Source organism: Equus przewalskii, chromosome 29, assembly GCF_037783145.1.
Source record: "Equus przewalskii isolate Varuska chromosome 29, EquPr2, whole genome shotgun sequence".
Classification (NCBI taxonomy): Eukaryota; Metazoa; Chordata; class Mammalia; order Perissodactyla; family Equidae; genus Equus; species Equus przewalskii.
In genome coordinates, this window is record NC_091859.1 from 40911644 (window position 1) to 40932097 (window position 20454).

The 20454-nt window shown below is 56.6% G+C and overlaps 1 protein-coding gene across 4 annotated transcripts in view; it reads left to right on the forward strand.

The window, feature by feature from the left end:
- Positions 1–20454, forward strand: part of PARVB (parvin beta) — a 110016-nt gene that overhangs the window by 35675 nt on the left and 53887 nt on the right. For 3 of the 4 annotated variants that reach the window (XM_070599843.1, XM_070599846.1, XM_070599844.1), the window contains exon 2: positions 18730–18819. In XM_070599843.1, the coding sequence (XP_070455944.1) occupies positions 18730–18819 (90 nt within the window). Of the gene's footprint in view, positions 1–18385; positions 18506–18729; positions 18820–20454 lie in introns of those variants that run through there. The other variant, XM_070599842.1, reaches the window with a different exon arrangement.

Below are 20454 nucleotides of genomic sequence, written 5' to 3' on the forward strand. Positions count from 1 at the left end.
ATGGGCAGATGCAAACTGAGGCAGCTCCCATTGTGGTGATTCCATGAAATGTGTGTAAAAGCCAGACTGCTTTTGTTAAGTGGAGGAGATTTAAGGTTGAAAGTGAGTTAATAGGACACCCCTCCTTTTCCCCAGCCCCGGACCCTCAAACCTTGAAACACCAGCTACAGATAAAGAGAGCCAAGCCGTGGACTGTGCCCCTCCAGTTATTTTCTCCAAACACGCAACTTTCCGTGCAGGTGGGGAGGTAGGACGGGCCTTTGAAGTTTGGGGTGGACTGGAACAGAAACATTCATCCCCTGAAGACGGCGCAGAGGCCGGGGAGGGAACATTGCTCTGAGAGGGAGGAGGCAGGTGGGCCTCAGCACGTGCGGGGGGTCACCCACCTACCTTCCCGGGACAGGCTCAGGGCCTGCCTCCTCCTGCTGCAGCTGCGCCCGGTGGCCAGCTGCGCGCAGTAGGCCCTTATCTGTGAGCATCTGCTGAGGACGTTCCATGGTGGGCACTTTACGTGTTCTCTCATTGAGTCCGTCACCCTGACAGCGTGTGGTTGCGATGCATGTTTCACTCAGTTATTCAGCTGACATCGGTTGAGGGCCTACTATGTGCCAGCCCCTGTGCTGGGCTTCGAGGGTCCAGACAAAGGACCCTGCACTCAGGGAGTGTGTGCTCAAGCCGGAGACGAACAGTTTACTGCGACATAAATTAATAACAGGCTGTGATGACTTCAGGGCAGGGACAAGCTGGGTACTGTGCTGCTCACCAGGGGACTTTGGGGTGGGCGCCCGGGAAGGGCTGTCTGGGAGCATGAGACGGGGCCGCCCATCTAAAGCCGGGACGAGGCCTCTGGGAGGTGATGGAGGGAGGTCTGGTCATGTCAGAACGAGTCCCGCGGTTTTGCGCCCCACTGTCCCTTGTGTTGCCTGCACGGCAGCCTGGGTAAGCAAGGCTGACAGAAGAAGCTCCCTTAGTACTGTGACCCTGGGCTTGGGTCACCGGAGCCTCTGGGCAGCAGCTGTCCAGGACACACGGGATGTTGGCTGCACACTGGGCTGGTCCGGCCATCCATGCCTCTCCCCCAGCTGTCACCAGTGTCTGGAGCACTCACCCTGTCGGAGCCCAGTGCCTTCCTTGGGGAGGGAGAGTGCCCGGTTGCCAGGGCAGCCAGAGGTGGGAGGCCTGGCCCTCAGGCAAGCGGCTGAGGACCAGGTGGGCTGATCCTGGCCTTTGGGGCAGAACAGCGGAGGAAGCCCCCGACCCAGCACTGCACCCTCTAGGAAGGAAGTGGGTACGGGATGGGGAGTGTCACATCACTCACGGCCTCCTCCTGGTGCCTCCCAGCTGCCTGCTGCGGCCCTGGCCGGGCTGGTGAGGGCACGTGGGTATTAGCGTCTGGCTGGGTGCTGGGCACACAGGGTGACAACGAAGATGGATGGACTTGGCTGCAGAGCCTGCCCCTGCCTTCAGGCCCCCCACCTAATGCCCTCACTGGACGAGAAAGCAGAGGGACAGAGGAGTCCAGGCTGTCCCTGTGTGCCAAGGAGACCCACCCTGTGGGCTGCCTGGGGGCTGGAGGAGAGGGGCCAGGTGGCAGCAGGTAGGAGGAGGAGCTGGAGGCAGGGCCCCTGCCCACCTTGGTCCTGTAGGCTGAAGATGCCCACGCTCTGTGCTTAGTTAGTGCTTATGGTTTGCAGTGTGCGGGATGGCTGGGAGGGGGTTACGCCCCACGACAAACCCGTGAGGTGGGGAGCATAAGGAATGCCCTGACCCCCATGGGATTCTGGCCCAAGTGCAGGTCCTGGGCTGCCTCTAGGTGCCATACAGCTGTGCAGGCGTCAGAGCCCTCGCCCGTCCAGCTCCAGTGCGGTTTCTCCACCTCGGCACCGGTCCCGGTTTGTGCCGGGTGGTCTCTGCGGGGTGCCGTCCTGGGCGCTGTAGGGTGTTGAGCAGCATCCCTGGCCTCTACACACTAGACGCCAGGAGCACCTCCTGCCTCCGGGTGTGACAACCAAAACTGTCTCCAGACGCTGCCACTGTCCCCTGGAGGGCCGAGCTGTCCCTGTTGAGAACCTTGAGCCAGCAGGAGGTGCCTCCATGGATGGGGGCCTCAAACTGTCCTCCCCCGGGAGTCGGGAAGCCAGGGAAGGGAGCGCCCTGGGGCCCTGGGGATGTGGTGCCAGGGTCTGCCCAGAACACACACACATACACACACACACACACACACACACTCACTCTGCGACCCAGAGGGGGCCCCCTGCTGCTCTTTTTATGTTTTAATAGACTTTATTTTTTAGAGCAGTTTTAGGTTCATAGCTTCTGTTGAGCAGAAGGTAGAGTTCCCATTTACCCCTTGTCCCTGCACAGCCTTCCCTGCCAGCGTGGGACCTTTGTTACAATTGGTGAACCCACATTCCCACATCCTCACCGCAGTCCATAGTCTACACTGGGGCTCACTCTTGCTGTGCCACATTCTGTGAGTTTGGACAAATGTATACGGACATATTTCCACCAGCATAGGATCCTCCAGAGAAGTTTCGTTGCCCTAAAAACCCTCTGGCTCCAGCTGTTCCTCCCTCCCCCCAGCCCCAGGCGACCACGGACCTATTTCTGTCTCCATAGTTTTGTCTTTTCCGGAAGGTCATACACAGTATGCAGCCTTTTCAGATTGCCTTCTTTCACCCGGTAATAGGCATTTAAGGTTCATCCATGCACTTTCGTGGCTTGATGTCTCATTGCTTTTGAGTGCTGAAGAATATTCCATTGTCTTGATGTACCACAGCTTATTTATCCTGAAGGACGTGCTGCTGTTGGCAGGTGTGCGGCCCGGGCTCCCTTGAAGTGGGATGAGAGCTTCAGCAGGGATGGGAGCCTGGGCCTGGCGCCCTGAGGTTGGAGCACTGAGGCCCTGGAAGGCAAAGCCCAGAGAGGGTGCTGCAGGGGGCCGGTGGGGCGAGTGGGACCCGGCTGACCCCGGGATGGGGAAGGTGGAGGAGAGAGCCAAGACTGCTGCCAGTTTCCCCGTGAGGTCAGCCTCGGGGGAGAGTGGCCTCCGTGGCAGGGAGTTGGGTGGACCCGTCCTTATGGAGACTCCTCCTTGAAGAAAGGTAAAAGGGTGGCGGTCCCTGCAGTCCTCATCCTGGGGGCCCAGGCCCCCCGCCCGCCGTCCCTGTCTGCCTAGAAATCCCCTCTGCTTGCCTGGTCCAGGCCTGCAGACCGGCGGGGCTGGTGAGATACAGAGCACAGCCTCCGAGCGCCCAGGGCCACATGCGCCCGTGCGTTTTGAAGGATGCCAGGATACCGCCCCATCTGACCGGCTCTGTGCCGGAGTCCTGAGTGCCTCCCACGCCTGCCAGAGGCCCTCTGTGCACACGCCTTTAGGTCCCTGTGGCATCTGCCCCATTTTCAGGTGGGAACACCGAGGTGGGAGCGTTCACAGACCTGTGCCCTGGAGGAGGGCAGGTATCATCAGAGAGGACACCTGCAAGCGGGATCGGGCCTGGGTCCCACTCTGCTCCATGTCACCACTTCATGGCCCCTCCCTTGGTACTCCGTCCCCGGTGACTTGCATGGCTGGCTCAGTGCCTGCCTGGTCGCCGTGCAGCAGAGCGATGGCTGTGCATGTCACTGTCCCACATAGCCTGGTTACAAGTCTGACGACGACGTTACCCAGTGCTGAGTGCCGCTACAGAGGCACCCAGCTGGTCCTGGAGCGGCGTGCGTGTCAGTGTCCTGGGGCCGCTGTAACAAAGCACCACAGGCCGGGCGTCTTAAACGGCAGAAATGCACTCTTCCCCAGTTCTGAAGTCTGAAATCAAGGTGTTGGCCGGGCTGTGCTCCCTCCCGAGGCTCCAGGTGAGAATCTGTCCCTGGCCTCTTCCAGCTGCAGGGGGCCTCAGACATCGCTGGGCTGGTGGCCGCATTCCTCAGTCTCTGTGTTCACGTGGCCGTCTTCCTTCGTGTCTCTTCTCGTCCTCTTCTTTTAAGGACACCAGTCATTAGGGTGCCCACCCCAATGGCCTCATCTCCACTTGACCACACCTGCAAAGGCCCTGTTTCCAAATGAGGCCACATCCACGGGCGCCGGGCGTTAGGGCTCTGGCCTGTCTTTCTGGGGAACGCACTCTACCCGTAACGCATGGTGAGTTCTTCCAGGTCTTTCTGCTTCCAGAGAGCTGGGGCGACCCATAGAAGGGTGCAGCCGGCTCTGCAGGCCTGGCCTCAGGTCCCCGCTGAGGGAGACGCGTGGCTCTGAGGGATGAGAAGGGGGTGTCAGGTGCACCTGTAGGCGGGTACCTGCACAGGTGTTCAGGAACCGCGTGGCTCTGTTGCTTGTTTGCATTGATGAGGACGTTCATCTGCATGTGACTTTAAAAATTAGAGCTGGTGTCAGTGTAGTTAAACATTACAGCTGGGGAGCGACTGGGGCGTCGTGGAGAGATATAGGGCCTGGTCATGTGAGTACAAACACTGGCTGCTTGAAAGCCGGCGGGCGCTTTGCAGAGCCGCGTGGCGGGGAGCCCTGGGTTGGAGCCCTGGTCCCGGCTCTGACCCTGCGACCCCGTCTGCATCCTTTCTGCAGAGGAGATGCACACGGATTCCTCAGACCGTGAACGGAACACTGTGGGGCCGTGGGAGCCTGATGTCATTTGGGGGGCAGGCAGGGGATCTCCACTCCCAGCTGCTCCTCTGGGGCTTTCCCTCCCAAGGCCGGTCTCCAGGAGCCCCAGTGGGCCATGAAGGGCCTCAGCCTTTGTTGTCTTAGTGTCATCTGTTGAGGGCGGGTGGAGCTGTCTGCACCTGGACGGGCTGGCTGAAGTGCTGCGTTGGCCCCTCGGGTATCTGGGGGCGCCCCCCAAAGCCGCCTGCTTTTGGAAGGTGCCCGCGTGCCCAGCAGGCCGAATTCCCCTTGTGGAGATGAAACCCTGCAGGGGGAGACGGGCCGCCAGGGGGCGCTGTCCACCCGGCGTTTTCCGCTCGCCTCTTCTCACGTTCTCTCCCAACTGAGCGTTTCTGTGGCAGGTGCACGTACAGTCATTTTTTTTTTAATGACTTAATGACTTAATCTCCTTATTTTCTCAGCAGAGCACACTCTGGGCTTCCCCGGGTACACTGGGACGTTACTGATCAGATTAATTAATACAAGTTTTGCAGCGCAGGGACCAGCCGAACTTGCGCCACCAGGCTCGTGTTTCCACTGCCATTTCTCTCTTCTCTTTCTGAAGTGGTTCCTCTCACAGCGTGTTAACTTTCTCGAGCCCGTCCCTCTGCCGGCAATGATCAGCGGATTTCGGATTTCGTCACCTCCCCGCCCTGGGGGGCACATCCACCTCTTGGCTCTGAGGGGCCATGACTGTGGCCGACAAGGCGAGACGTTGGTGTTGTTTTTTTGATAATTCTGAGTTTCTTTGGGTTTTGCTCCCTGCTCCCACCTTCTGCTTCCTCTAGACTCCTTTTCCCTTATCACGAGCTAATGACAGATTTTCACGACTAGTGATTGAAATGGCTTTCAAGTACTCACTAAACACCAGATTGACTGGTGGAAATGTGACAAATGCGCCATTCCAAAATCAAGGAAGTAACACTCACTTCAAAGGATTTGCCATCAGATTAGGATGGATGTGGCCAGGAGGCTCTGATTGCCAGACACTTGAGCTCCAGGGGGCTGGGGAAAGGGAGGGAAAATAGGATGGTCCTTTTGGGGGTCACAGGAAGCTGGCCTCGGGGATGTAGGTCCAGCTGGTCATCAGAGGACTGGGGTGATCGGACAAGTGCCAGAGAGCTCTGGAGGAGCATGCACCAAATGGCTAAATGAGGGCACCCCCGAGCGGTAGCCGAGGTCCCCAGGATAGCCAGTGCCCAGCATCTGTCCAGACAGGCCTGTCCGCCCACCGGGCTGCTCAGCTGTCCTTCACCTCCGGTGGGCGGCTGCGTTTAAATTCTCCTGAGTCACCTGAGAGAGCTGCCAACCTCCTGCGGGCTCCGCGCCTTCCTTCTGCTGGTCCCCCGTCACCCGCGATGGTGGCTGACCCTGGCTCGCTGCTGGCAGACGTAGGGGAGATACTCTGCACGTTTCAGAGTTGGCGTGCTGGGCTGGCTGTGTTGCGGGCACCGTCCAGCTGCCATCCTGGTGTTGCATGTGGAGTGGCAAGCCTGTTATAACTCAGCCTGATTAGTGTCTCTTTTCAGTGCTCAGCGACCATAAAATGCCTGGTTTACAGCAAGTAGACATTGCAACATCTGGATTCTTTGCGAACTCGTGACCTGGGGGTGGGTGGCCCCTTGAGTCATCTGGACGGTTCCTTCACATGGCCATTTGACACCTGGACACTGTCGGATCCCTGAGGCTTTTGGGATTCGGTTTCATTCGCTTCTGTTCAGGCGAGCACACGTCGTGGGGTCCCCTCTGTGTGCAGGGCCTGCGTCTGGGGGCACAGGGGCAATGGGCCTGCCCTCTGCCCTCTAGGAGTTTATAATCCACCAGCGAGATGTCCACACGCCCCTGGGTCGTAACCTCTGGGAGATTAGGGGCTTCTGTGAGCGCATGGCTGGCCCTGGCACCCCGCGTGGGGCCCTGCCGCTGGGGGAACTTGCTGCATGGGTGACTCTCTGTGACGCTCATTCCTCCCTGTCACCCAGTTAGATGAGTTGTCACGACACCCTCGGGGGCAGGTCCTCTTATTATCGCTCTGCAGAGGAGAGACGGTAAAGATGGCAGGAGTTAAAGCCTGTGCCCAAGGTCATGTGGCCGTTCTGTGCCGAACCTCCCAATTCTGTGGGCACTGGCACAGACCCTGGGCCCTGAGGGGTTGGAGGAGGGATCGAGGCCTCCAGAATAGGGCCATGGAAGAGGGGACATTTGCAGTGGACTTTAAAAGTGCGGCGTCTTGGGGCTCCTGGCGTAGCTGCTGGATCTGGTGCTCCTGGAGGGGGCAGAGCCCGAGGAAAGGCACCGAGGTGCCCCGAGCCCTTTAGTGGGGGGCAGGGGGAGGCCATGGTGGGGGTTGGACTTTGTGGGGAGGCCGTGGAAGAGCGGGATGCTGTGTGGGCAGAGGAGTAGCCTGAGGGTCTGTGTCCTGGGGATGAAGTCTTGAGACGCCGTGGGAGGGGCGTTGCAAGAGGGAGGGGACCAGGAGCCTGGGACCTGCAGAGGCTGGCGCGGACGCCCTGGCCAGTTTCGGGCCCCAGGAAGTTCCACCTGCTGTGCTGGGAGAGGTGACTTGAACAAGGTGACCTACTTGCTTTCCGTCTGAAAAGCCGGCCACGTCGTCGCTCGTCCCTGGAGGGTCAGCCATCGTCTGTGAGCGAGACCCCTCCCGTGTCCCGGTTTCTGCTCGCCGGGCGGTTTCTCTGTAGACCTGGCGCTCACCGGCCACCTGGAGCCTTTCTTCCTATTCTTCCCAAGACAGTGCGCTTTTCTGTGGTTTTCACCTTCTTCTGATCATCCCGGGCCAAGGGGAAGGAAAGGACGGTGTCTGGGCGGAGGGAAGTGTCTGACATCGCCTTCTGAGCGCCGGCTTTTTTTATGTTTATCCTTAAGCAACTTCTGCTGTTCAGAGGACCTACTTTCGCAGAAATGGATGGATCGCTTCGTTCTCGGTGGTCTCCGTCTCGGGTGCCTGCGGCAGGTGGCCGGTCCGCGCGCGCCCACCCGCAGGCGAGATTCCGGAATGTGGCTCCAGAGGCAGCTTGTCCCAATAAGCCCCTAATTGCAGAGCAGAATCGCCCCTCTGGGGTCATCACCCTCCGCACGGCCACATCGCGGTAATTGGGTTCCTGGTGACCCACGACGGCCAGGCTAATGTAAGCCTTAATGGAAACTCTGTTTTTTCCACCCAATTAAGTGGGTGGAGGTGGGACGGTTTGCAAGAACAGTCTTTTCCCAGTTCTTCTGACGTTAAGTCTGTAACCTAAATTCTCTAGTTAGCCCTGTTTTGCCTACGTAAACACATTTATAGTCATTCTTTCGTTCTCCGGATGTGTATTGAGTGCTTGTGTGTCAGGTTTTGTGCAGGAGACGATGCCATGGTCACAGGTGGCCCCGGCTTCTCTGTACTTCTCGGGGGTGGGGGAGGGAGGCAGGGACACCCCAAAACTACATGATGGGGGCCGGGGGCTTGTGGTTTCATGTGCACAGGGAGCTGTGGGATCCAGAGGATCGGCTCTGATGCCACCTGGGGAGGGGTGTGCCCTGAAGATGCTTTCCTGACAGATCTGGGGTATGGGTGCCAGATAGAAAGTGAAGGGGGCATTTCGGATGGTGGGGACATTTGGGGCAAAGATGTGACAGATACGTGTGGTTTGGAATGGCCTCGTGGAAGGGGTATATGGAAGCCTGAGAGCTGCATCTGGGTACATGAGACATGGGGTCTGCCCATATAGAGTCTTTGGGTACCACTACAAAGAGTCTGGGTGTTACCCTGGAGCTGGGAGTGGGGGGCTCCAGCGTGCCCTATACCAGGGAGTGATGGCCAGTGTACTGGAAGGACTGATGGTGAGACAGGACTCAGTTTGCAAATGACCGAAAACCCAACTCAAGGTGAATTAAGAACAAACTGGAATTCATTGGTGCATTTGACTGAAAGGACCAGAGGTGGCAAGCCTCGGGTAAGGCTTGATCCAGCAGACAGACAGCACCGCTAAACCCTGTTCTCTCAGCTCTAATGACCCAGTGCCTTCATTTCTAGGCTCTGTGTGGTGGTAAGATGATGGGGCAGCTTCCGCCTGCATCTTTTCTGGGTCAAGGCCAGTGGGAAAGAGTTTCTGTCTTGTTCTGCATTCCTAGTAAAGTCTCCTTGTAGCTGTTGGCTCTAGTTGGGCCCAGCCCATCTCTGACTTGATTGTGTTCTGGGGAGTGCAATGTGCCCGTTGGCTTTCAGTCTTGGATGCCTGCTCCACCCTGGGCCTGGGAGTGGGGCTCCCCCTGGAATATAAAGCTTGAGAATAGTGGCTGGAGGGGATGGGTGCCCACAAGGGAAGGCTGGGTCCTGTTTGATCAGAGTAAAGACGAATGGATGCTGGGCAGGAGAAACAGCAGAGTCCAGGATGGTCACCTGCAGAAGGGGAGAGGCTGGCTTGGCATGGGAAGAGGCCATCCTGGTGAGAGGTCCCCCTGGTCGCCCCAGGACAGGACACGAGATGCAAAATCTGCTGGGCATGATCCTGGTCCAGCATCTTGGTCCCTATCTCTCTTTTCTTTGCATTTGCACACATGTGGGGCCTTTTGCCTTTAGTCATGGCCCCAGGGTCGGCTTGTCATTCACGCGCGTTTTGTGTGGTTGGGGCTGTGCCGTGTGGGTCCCTCTCCCCGATTCCCTCTCCCTGTAGACTGTTGCCATGTCCCCTGAGGCTGGCAGTGCTGCTGCGACATCCCGAGGCTCCCGCGAGTCCCAGAGCTGTTTCTGCCATTGAACCATGTTGCTGGGATGTGGGGACCAGCCCTTTGAAGCCGAGGCTCTCGGGAGGAGCCGGGGGTCTCGGGAGGAGCCGGGGCGGCAGGTGCCTCATTCCTTGTTGCTGCCGGGACAGGCCGCTCTGTATTGGCTCAAGGTCAATGACAGGGGTTCATGGAGAAAGAGTGAAATTCTGGGTGCTCTCCGCAGGCAGGAAGTGGTCTCTGCTTCCCTTTGATCCTACCGAGAGCTGGGAGATTTGTGTTTTTGGGGTCCCGTGGGCCTTGGGTGGGTCAGACCCATCCCTAACCAGCTGGGCCAGCTCAGGTGCGACTCAGTCCTTCAGTGACCTCGTCCGTAGTGGGAGCTTGGCACGATGCTGCGTGTGAGGTGCTGCCCAGTCGGTCTTCCTTCCTGAGCACCCGGGGCTGCGGCACGTGCTGGCCGGGTGGAAACGTGGGCCCTGTGCTCATCTCTGGAAGGAGCCCAGAGAGCGGCTCTGAGGAGCAGGCAGGGTGTGGGGGTGCCGGCTAAGTTCTTCCGCTGCACGTGTGATCCGATGCTCAGCATCACCTGGGAGCTGTTAGTGATGGACGCCAAGTCCCGGACCCTGTCCCCGACCTGCTGGATCCCAATCCTCCCCTTAGCCCGGGGGATCCTAAGGGCAGCAAAGTTTGGGGGCCTGGGCTGAGTGCCTGGGAGGGCGGAGCGGTGGGCACAGGCTCCAGGCAGACTCTGGGTGATGTCAGGAAGGGAGACGAGAGGGAGATACGATGGTGATGGGCCGCTCAGGGGTGTCGTCTCAGAGCCGGTCCTTGGCAGCCTGCAGGTCTCCCATGCGGGGTTCCCCGAGGACGCAGGCTCCTCGGCTCCCTTCACACACCTTTCCCGCACAGACCCGGGTGGCACTCACTTCCCAGTGTCACCCGAGACAGATGTGGTGCATTGATCTGTTCAATAAGCGCACGGAGGAGCAGGCAGATGGGCTTAAAATGGTCCTGAGGAAAGGGGATGCTGAGCTTTTGAGCTGTGTGGAGGCGCCTGCATCCCGCAGAAGGTGCTTCCTGAGCCTGGAGGTGATGACGGAGCTGCCTGGCTCAGATCAGTTCCCCCACTCCCCCATTGACGGCTCCTCTCCTCACCCAGACACGAAGGGCTGTGTGGCCCTCTGTGACTTCCTCAGGGGTGTCTGCAGCAGACATGGGCTACCGCCCTGCAGACCCCCGACAAGGAAGCCCAGGGCGGAGGCCTCCAGGCCGAGGCTTCACCTAAGGCAGAGGGGACACCATGCCTGCCGGACAGCTCCTCAGTCTGGGCATCTCTGCCTTTAGAAACCTGTCCTTGCCCGGGGGCTGAGCCCTTCAGGGCAGGCAGCAGCCTCGGCGCCCCCTCGTCCCTCATGTCTCCTTCCCTGAAGAATTGGCTGCCGCCTCCTTGGGGCCTCCACTGTAGCCTGCACATGCCCATCAGAGCATCTGTTTGTTGTCCGTTCTTTTAGCTTTATTTTTATTTCACAAGTAACGTGTGAATGCAGTTGAGGCAAAGCCTCTCCCCGTCTCCTCCTTTCCCTCCGTCACGCCTCCCTTCCGAAGGTAGTGCTACTCTTGTCGTTTTGGAGCGTATCCTTTCATTCCTTTTTCTATGGATTTAGATGTGTACACACAGAAATGTATAGTTTTGAGTTTTCCGATTGTATTTTTTTCATAAATATCATGCTGTATTGTTTTGAAGCGGGCTTTTTAAAACACACCATGATGTGGACTGCACTCAGTGAGCCGTAAGTTTGTTCCTTCAGACCCTCCTCTGCCAGGGGCTAGGCCAGCTCTTGCGGGGGAAGTGGCCAGGACACGTCCTTCCCCGGTGTCCGCTGCCTGCCCCGGACTCTCCCAGCGCGAGCGCAGGTTGGGTCAGTGGGCTGCGACCCCGAGGCTGGCCGCTGCCTGAACAGGACAGATCCTGAGCTCTTGATGTGCAGTCCGTTACGCCTGCTGACCTCCTTCTGATGTTGCCGTATTGAAATGCTCGCTCATTTGTTTTAACTTGAGAAATGGGTTGGAAACTCGTGCCCCAGCAGAGCAAACCCCATAAATCACGGTGCTCTCTTATTCCTGCTGTCTGGTCAGGCAGTTCGGAAACTCGTCCTCCGCCGAGAAATTATAGCGCGTTAAATGTACACAGATACACCGAGCTCGTTAGAAGGGCCGGCGTCCTCGTGACGGGGCCAAACCCCATTCCTGGGTGAAAACAAACCAGATCTGCCACGTGAGAGGTAAGTGGCTCGCTCTGTCAGGTGTTGCTCCACTTGTCGCTGAAAGTGGGGTTGCTCTTTTCCCATCTCTGGGTTCGGAAGGGCAGCTGCTCTCTCCCGGCCGTTAGCTCTCACTGCCATTACCCCGGGTGAGGTGCTGTCACCCCTCCCTCGAGACCCTGGGAATCGCAGAGTTACCCTGAGCAAGACGCTGTCACCCCTCCCTTGTGACCCCGGGAGTCGCAGAGTTCCTGACCTCCTGGGAAGGGCTGGGCCTCACGTTTCAAGGCCTTTGCAAGCGTGATGCTCCGGAAACAGCTCGCCCCTTTGAATTATGAGCGGTAGCTGCTTCTGATCCCTGTATCCTTGGATGTCAGAAACGGTGGCCCTGCAGCGTCTACCCCCAGCGGTCTAGTCTGTGGGTGTCACTGTTCTCGTTCGGCTCTTACTTGGGCCTGATTTTAACTCCACTGAGCTGTGAGATCTTCACATGAAGTCCCATTTGATTTATTTTTAGAAGAACCGCTCTGTTAAGACCTTTATGGCTGATGAATTTAATTATTCTGATAAATGATAACTTCTGCAAAGAAACAGCCCCTCCGAGCACAGATGGGAGCCGGAGAATTCATAGAAAGCGCTTGCTTCCACCGCGAGGCCCGGAAAGCCTTATTGAACCGAGATTTCATCGGGCTCCCACTTACACACCGAAGTTAGTCCCCGAGCCCCCTCGGCAGCCCGGGAGAGGACCGGGGGTGGTGAGCCGACTCGGAGAGGTCACTTTATCCTCCGCACTTTTCCCGGCAGCTCTGATCAGGGACCACTCGGTGTCTTTGCGTGGGGTCACCTGTAAGTGGAAGTGGGTCTGTCTTGAAAAGGGCTGGCTGAGTGTCCAAAATTAAGGCAGCTCTCCTGCCATTTTCCAGTTCTCCTTTTAGGCGTGGACCCGGTGAAGGGCGGCCGTTTTTGCTCGGGTTTTCTCTTTGATCCTGGTTCAGATGGGCCCCGCTGAGAGTTCTCCTCCTGGTCTTTTGTCCTCTCTGAAAACCAGGATGTGGATGTATGGAGTAAAAAGCCCCCACAGGTGGCAAAGCACGTCTGCTGGGCTGAAACGACACACTTAGAAAAATGTCAGAAAATGGAGATGTCCCTGCTTCAGCCTCGGAGGGCCGCAGTTCACCCCCCGTGAGGCCTCCTCACCCTCCCTGAAGCCCCCGCAGGTGAGCCCCCACCGGGCTTCCTGCACCCCATCTTTGCAGGGGTGCGTTGTGACACCCCCCCCCCGCCCCGCCCCCTCCTTGTGGAGCAAGAAGCTGAGAAGCTTTGGTTTTCCCATTGATGCTTCTCTTCCTGTAACCTTGTAAGCCAGCCCGCTTTCAAAAGTTGTGTTTTCCTAATAATGTCAAAAGGGGGGAAAAAAAGCTGCCTAAAAGCCTTTTTTTTTGGAAAGAGAATGGGCATAAATAAATAAATAAATGAAACCAATGCAAAGAGAAAGATGAAAAGAAATATATCAAAGATGGAAGCGTTGCATTTGGCTCGGGGTCTGAGTGGCAGCCTCTTTATGAGATACTTTCAAGTGGCGAGGTTCAGGTTTCGGTTCCCTGTCCTCCTTTTTATGTGCTTGTGATTCTGGTCAGGAGCGGTGGTTTTTTTTTAAACCCTGCCCAATCTTTGGGTGGAGTGATGGAAAGACAGAGGGGTTTGGAGACACACATGTGGTCATCCATTCGACAGACGCCAGAAGCTGGCATTTATTGAGTGCTTGTTGCATGCCAGCGAGTACTCTGAGGGCTCGTCTCATTTGATCTTCCTAATCTCTCTTTGAGGGGTAGCAGGCCCCATTTCACAGATGGAAACTGAGGCACAGAGCACTTAAGTAGCATGCCCAGGATCACCCAGTTTGCCAGTGGCCAAGCCAGGGTCTGAAACCAGCAAACTGTCTCCAGGGGTCTAAGCCCTTCATTGTGCTACTCCCCAAATGTGAAGACCTACTATGCGCAGGAGCTCAGTTAGTACTGGTGTGAGCAGATGGTCCACTAAAAGAGAGAGTTACATGGCTGTATGCTGTGAGCTGGGCAGAGGAGAGCCTGGGGTGGGAGGGAAGCACCCAGGAGGGCTTCCTAGAGGAGGTGGCCAGTAAGCTGAGCCTTGAGGGTGGGTAGGATTTAGCTGGGCACAGCGAGTTGCAAGACCAGGTAGAACTGGGTTCTGTCCTGACTCCGGGGCTCACTGGTGGTGTATCTCAGGTACCTTCACATCTAACAGAAGCTGGCCCAGCAGGACCCAGCCACTCCCGCACAGACTTGTTAGGAGATGAGATGAGTAGACGGCACATAGTAGGTGCTCAGGAAATGTTAGTGGCCCTCTCCCCACTCCCACTGACAGGCAGGAACATGGACTGGACATTTACTGCCACCTGAGGTGGCAAACTGGTGGCCCCCAGCTGGCCCACAGAATTTGAATTATTTGCTCACATTTGTAAATTTGGAGATTCCACACTAAACACCATATTTCCGGCGACTACAGTCTGCATGTCCCACTCTGCCGCCCTGGGCTGGGCGAGGAGTGGATGTCCCCAAAGGGGCACTCGTGCTAGCAAATGCTCCCCTTGGCTCTCCTCCGACCTGGCCTCCATCCTCTCTCCCTCCCCCTCCTGGCACTCCCCAGCCCTGTGTCCGCTGTGTGGCCCGTGGCCGTGGTGTCACTGCTGGGAGGTGAACTTGGCGTAGTGGGAGCGCGATGACGTCCACTCCCTCCTGGTTGGCTGTTGGGTTTAGCGTGGACAAGGGTGTCCATCTCAAAGCAATGGCAGGCGTTTAGGAACGCAGTTAATCTCTGGCCCCAGGACATCGAGCCCCAGTCCCTTTGAACGCCCGTACCCATTGTGCACACCACATGCCAGCCAATCTTTCCCCGTGACTCTAGACAGCTGGTGTTTCGTATCTTTGAAATGTTTGACTTTCTGAAAAATGGACCAGTACTTGAAAAAGCAGAACATTCCTGGGATTAACAGAAAGCCACTAAGCTGACAGAGTGAGGTCCTGGGGGAAAAGCCGTGGTTCAAAGGGCGCCCCTCCTTCCAAACGTCAGGCTGACCCTCGGAAGACGAGAGTCAGAGATAGACCCGACGCTCCTCAGCACGGCGCCCCTTAGAGAACCCAGGCCGTGGAAAATAGCAGAGTCCCAAAGAGGCATCTGTGGAACCCTCCTGTGGTTCAGCATCGACGTGGCTGCCACATTGGGCTTCTGGAATCCCAGCTCTCATCAATCCCCCGTGTGCTTTGCACAGAGTCCCAAAGTCCCTTTTCTGGCTTCTTGCCATCTTTCAAGGCTGTTTAATTGCTGCCTCCTCCAGGAAGCCTTCCGTGGTTTCCCTAGGATGAAGGAGAGCCACACCCTCCTCTCCATCGCTCCTTCCTCAGTTTGCGTTTCTCTGGAGCTGCTATTTACCTACATCTGTCCCTCCCCTTCGCAAAGCTGGGTCTCTGACCCGGAAGCCGAGCGCTCATGACCTCAGTTATTCCTCAGAAGCCCCTGGGAGGGAGGTACTGCTGCCACCTCTCCCCCTCCCCCAAAGCTATAGATGGGAAACTGAGGCTTGGCTAGGTGAAGGGTCTTGCTTGAGGCCACACGCCAGCATGTGGCAAAGGGAGGTTTGCACCCGGGGCCCTGTGGCCGCAGACCCAGGCTCCCAGCTGCCGGCCCTGCCCTTGTTCTGCTCAGGGCTTCGTGTATAACAAGCCCTTCTGGAATGTGCCGTTGAACTGGAGCCTGGCAGGTCCTTGAGAGCATTTCTCGTTTATTAAGATCGCCAAGTCCTGGGCCCTGGTTAGTGTTATCTTTGATGTTCAAGGGCGGTGTGGAAATTTCTCCGTTTTCATGTGACCCAGTTTCTGTGCTTTGAAAATGCTCTTCCCTCCCCCCAACCTCTGTTTTTGAGATGAGGCAGGAGGGCAGCTGGCAAGCATTTCCCCAGCCTCCGCCCTTCTCATCCGTTGCCTGGCGCACGCCCCGTGTCCGGGGGAGCGGGTGGTCGGTGTGGCAGCTCTGCGGCTTTCTGAGACGAGTGGTGGCTCATGGTGCCGACTCACCTGTGTGCCTCACCTGTGCCCTGAAGCCCACCTGTGGGAGCCTCTGCTTGCACGAAACCAGGTCTTTTGTTCTCACTCGGCCGCGCCCAGCACGTTGCTCCCTGCCCTCTGTCCACCAGGGATGTCGGCCCAGGAGACGGACGTGGAGCCGACATCTTCTGCGCACGCCCGGTTCCCCGATTCACGTACGCACCTTATAGACGCCAGGGCTTTTGTGAAATAGCCCCTCTCCTCGCCTCCTTTTCTGCCTTTGAAAGCTCTTTGCTGGTTAAAATGCTCTGTAACTCATGTAGTAAAAACAGTCGCTGAAATCTGGTGTCTGTTTTCTAACCTGGCCTGGGAGGGGGTCTTTGGGATGTTTTTAGGGAAGTGGGGCAGAGGGGGGTCCCGGAAATCTGCAAGTTAATCATTTACTCCTGAAGGTATTTAACATTTGTCTGCTTCTTGCACAGAGTTAAGGTAAGAATTTAGGGGATAAAAAGATGGCTATGTGTAGGGTCTGTTCTCAGGACGCTCCTGTGGGGTGGGGTGGGGCTAAGACGCCACGGGCCGCCCACGAGGGCTGACTTCCAGGCCGGGATGTTGTTGCGAGAGGGTCCACTGTGTCTTGTCTTTTCTTGTTAGTGGTAAAATATATGTAACATAAAATTGACCATTTTAACCCTTTTTAGGTGTACAGCCCAGTGGTATTCACTACATTTGCAATGTTGCACAACCGTCACACCATCCATCTCCAGAACTCTTTTCATCTTGCAATTAGACACTAGCCCCCCGACCCCCTCCCCGAGCCCCTGGCCCCACCATTCTGCGTCCCATCTCTATGGATTTGTCTCCTCTAAGTACCTCACGTTAAGATGAATCCTGCAGGATTTGTCTTTTTGTGACTGGCCTATCTCACTTAGCGTGATGTCCTCAGGGTTCATCCGTGTTGTGGCGTGTAACAGGATTTCCTTCCTTTTTATAGGTGGATAACGTTCCATTATACGTATGGACCACATTGTGTTGATCCCTCCATCCATTGGTGGACACTGGGGCTGCTTCCACCTTTTGGCTCATGTGAATTGTGCTGCTATAGAGCGTGGGTGTCCAGAGAGCCTACTTTTAAACGTCTTGTGTCAGGCCTTCACTGATGTCTGAAGCCAGCATCCTGGGCCCCACTGCTGTCGTCCTTGTGAGGGATGGAGGGTGGGTCGTCCCCAAGGCTTGGTCTAAAACCAAGTCCAAGAGCCCCCCCGTGTGTCCAGCTCGGGGCTTGCTCACGTTCATTGTTTCATTTAGTCCTTCCGGGGCCCTGATGTTTTGAGGCTCAGAGAGGTTAACGGGACTTGCCTGGCGTTGAGCCACCAGCAAGGGGGTGCCACTAGGCCTGCTGTTCCAAAGCCGTCGTGCCGTGTCCCCTTGCCACTCTAGCACCTGTTGCTTCCAGTGCCTGGATTTGGAGGTGTCAAAGGTTCAAGGCCACTGTGGTGTTGAAAGAGGGAACAGATTTTCACCTTTAAGAACCTTTCGTCTAAGAGGAGAAGGCCTGGGCAGACTGTCCTGGGCCCTTGCCTCTGGAGACCGCCGATGAGGAGGCTGGCTTTGTGGTGTGTGACTCGGGGCCGTTACCCAGTGCTTCTCAGCCAGGGCTGTATGAAGTGGCAGGTGCCCGGGCCCTGCCCCACACTCATTAAATCTGACTTTGGGGCTGGAACCTGGAATCCGGTGAGCAGCTGGGACTGACTGGCGGGAGAAACATGGTGTTAAAAGTCGAAGGTGTCACAACAGCCAAGACATGGAAGCAACCCAAGTGCCCATCGACTGATGAATAGGTAAAGAAGAGGTGGTATATCTATACAATGGAATACTACTCAGCCAGAAAAAAGACAATATTATCCCAGTTGTAACAACATGGAAGGACCTGGAGGGTATGATGTTAAGTGAAATAAGCCAGACTGAGAAAGACAAACACCATATGAGTTCACTCATATGTGGAAGATAAACTAACACATGGACAAAGAGAACAGTTTTCTGGTTACCAGAGGGGAAGGGGGTTGGGCACAAGGAGTGAAGGGGCACATTTATATGGTGACTGACAAATAATAATGTACAACTGAAATTTCACTATGATGTAAACTATTATGAACTCAATTAAAAGAAAAAAAGAAAGAAAAAAAGAAAGTCAAGGGTGTCAGTCCCCAGTCTAACTGCCGGGTCTCGGTGATGCTCCCTGGTGGATGTGACTCCGGGCATTTACCTGGAGGGTCTCTCTAGGGCAGGAAGTGAGGGATTCTTGCTGCCACTGTGGGATCCTGCTGTCCTTTCGATGGCACAGCCCCCTGGACCCTGGGACTGTTCAGGACGCCCTGCGCCCCCAACACACGCACAAGTGGTACTCTCCAGATACGAGGTGGTGGTGCCTCCAACACAAAGCCTCTGGACCCGGCTTGTTCGATTCTGTTGCATAATCTAGGGGTGCTGACCCTGGCGTTACCTACCTTCAGACCGTCAGGATTCCGTCCCCGTGAATGTGGCCATCGACAACAGCATGGCCGTTCAATTCTGGACTGGCCTGTGCACGTGCTGGGAGGGGCCTTCACACCCGGAGTCCAGCGTAGGACGCAGCAGCTGTCCAGGCAGAGGAGGGGAGGCAACCTCGCCCTTACAGCCTCTGTCGCTGTGGTCCAGACCTCGTCCAGTCTCCGCAGCCTTGGGCAGATCTGGAAGCATCCAGAAGCTTCCTCGTCTTAGTCACGTCTTCCAAAGAGCCGTTAAAGCAGACCGGCCGGCCGGGCCTGGTGGGTTTGGGGGAGTGCCTGGCAAGGGGGAGGAATCACAGAGTGTGTTCTTGGCTCGGAGCCTTTCTCCTTGGACTCTTTCTGGGCAACCCGCCATTTAGGAATGTTTGTTAAATGCTTAAAAAACAATAGTTGATTCCTCTCTGTTTCCCCTGCCAACATGTGAGACCACAGTATTTCATTTATACTAACCCGGTTTTTCCCTTTCTCTTTCTGCTCGACAGTGAGTGACCTGCAGGAAGAAGGCAAAAATGCCATCAACTCGCCGATGTCCCCTGCCTTGGCGGATGTTCACCCTGGAGACACCCTGCTAGGTACCGTCGGCTCCGCCGTCTCCCTGTCGTGAGAGAGTCGAGCTCCCATGACGCGCAGCCAGTGTGGGTGAGGCCCCAGAGGAGCGTGTTAGTTCTGGCCTTTGGATCAGACGTCACGCCAGGTGGCACTTGAGAGTCCTGGCTCTTAGCTCAAGGTCATGTTTAGAAAAGTCTGTAGGAAAAAGTCAGTAGACTTCTGCCTCTCTGATTTAAAATAGAAGTTTTGTTATTATTTAGGCGTGGTGAGGCCAGCAGATATGGAGACGGCTGCCAGCGAAAAGAGAGTTTGTTATTCTCACAGTTCTGAAGTGAGGGGGACGCGGTGCCACGCAGGGCCACACGGGGAGGCACCAGGGTGCGTGGGAGGCAGGAGCGGGGGGAAGACATGGGCAGAAACCTTTATTATTGTTTTCATGGGAAGGGGTGGGTGAGGCAGGGTGAGCAGGCTTAGGAGGGGCTAATTTGAATGATTTCAGCGGGTTCTGGGGAGTGGGAGCTGTCCTAAGTTGTCTGTACCTGGTCCCAGGGTGATTGGGTCGCAGGTGTTGGCTGGCAGTGTTAGAGCCCGTGAGAGCCCAGGAAAAGAGATGGCTGGGGGCGTGGGCTCTGGACTGGCTGGTTTGCACATGACAGGAAAGGCCCTCGCAAGGGGGTTGTTTGCTAAATGGAGAATTAGCAAGCACTAGAGGGGTGATCTCTCTAAGTCTGCAAGGGCCCAAGATGTCACAGCATCAGAAGATAGGAAACACGATGAATACAGCCCATCGCTGTGCAAGCCAGAGCTGCCCGAAGGCCTGGGGCTTGCTGGGTGGGACCTGCCAAGTGTTGAAGGCCCCCACACCCATTTCTTGGGACTGTGACACAGTCCAGCACTAATGAGGTTACTCTCTGGACCCATTTTCCTTAAAGTGCGTTTTGGGATCTGATCAACCTGGAAGGCATTCGTGGAACTTTCCACGTATTTCCAAACCCTGGTTCCAAGGCAAGTCCAGTTGATTTCTCTTTTGTGGTTTCCACTCCAAGGCCAGGCCGGCAAGAGCTTGTGGAGAAAAATGCAAACCCAGGTTCGGCCTGGCGGGCCTGCAGCCCAGCGCTGGGCGAGCCCCTGAGGTCCCACGGGGTCCGCTGCAGCCGTCCCGCCCTCCTGGAGGAGCGGAACTCTTCACGGTGCCTTTGCTGGTGGTCTGCAGTCTGGCTGGAGTTGCTGTCCAGGAGGCTGCTCCGGGGGCACAATTTCTCCAAGGGGAAATTGGGGACCAGCCTGTGGGGCTGAGGATTAGCCTGATTTAGAACAAGGTTTCTCCACCTCGGCACTAGGGACAGTCGGCACTGGATAATTCCTCGTCCTGGGCACTGTCCTGTGCTTTGCGGGGTGTTCGACCCACTAGATGCCAGTAGCATTCCCCGCACCAGTTAGGATGATGAAAAATGTCTTCAGACGCTGCTGTGTGTCCCCTGCGGTGGGGGACACAGTCACTCCTGCTTGAGAAGCCTGCTTCACACCAGCAGGGGCGCTAGGAAATAGATTCATGTTAAACGTGCGGCAGGCTGTTGTTGTATCAATAATGCCTTGTACCTGCCTCTCCCTGGGCCCTGACCCTCCTTGTCTTACCATCTTTTGCAAGTAGCTTCTCT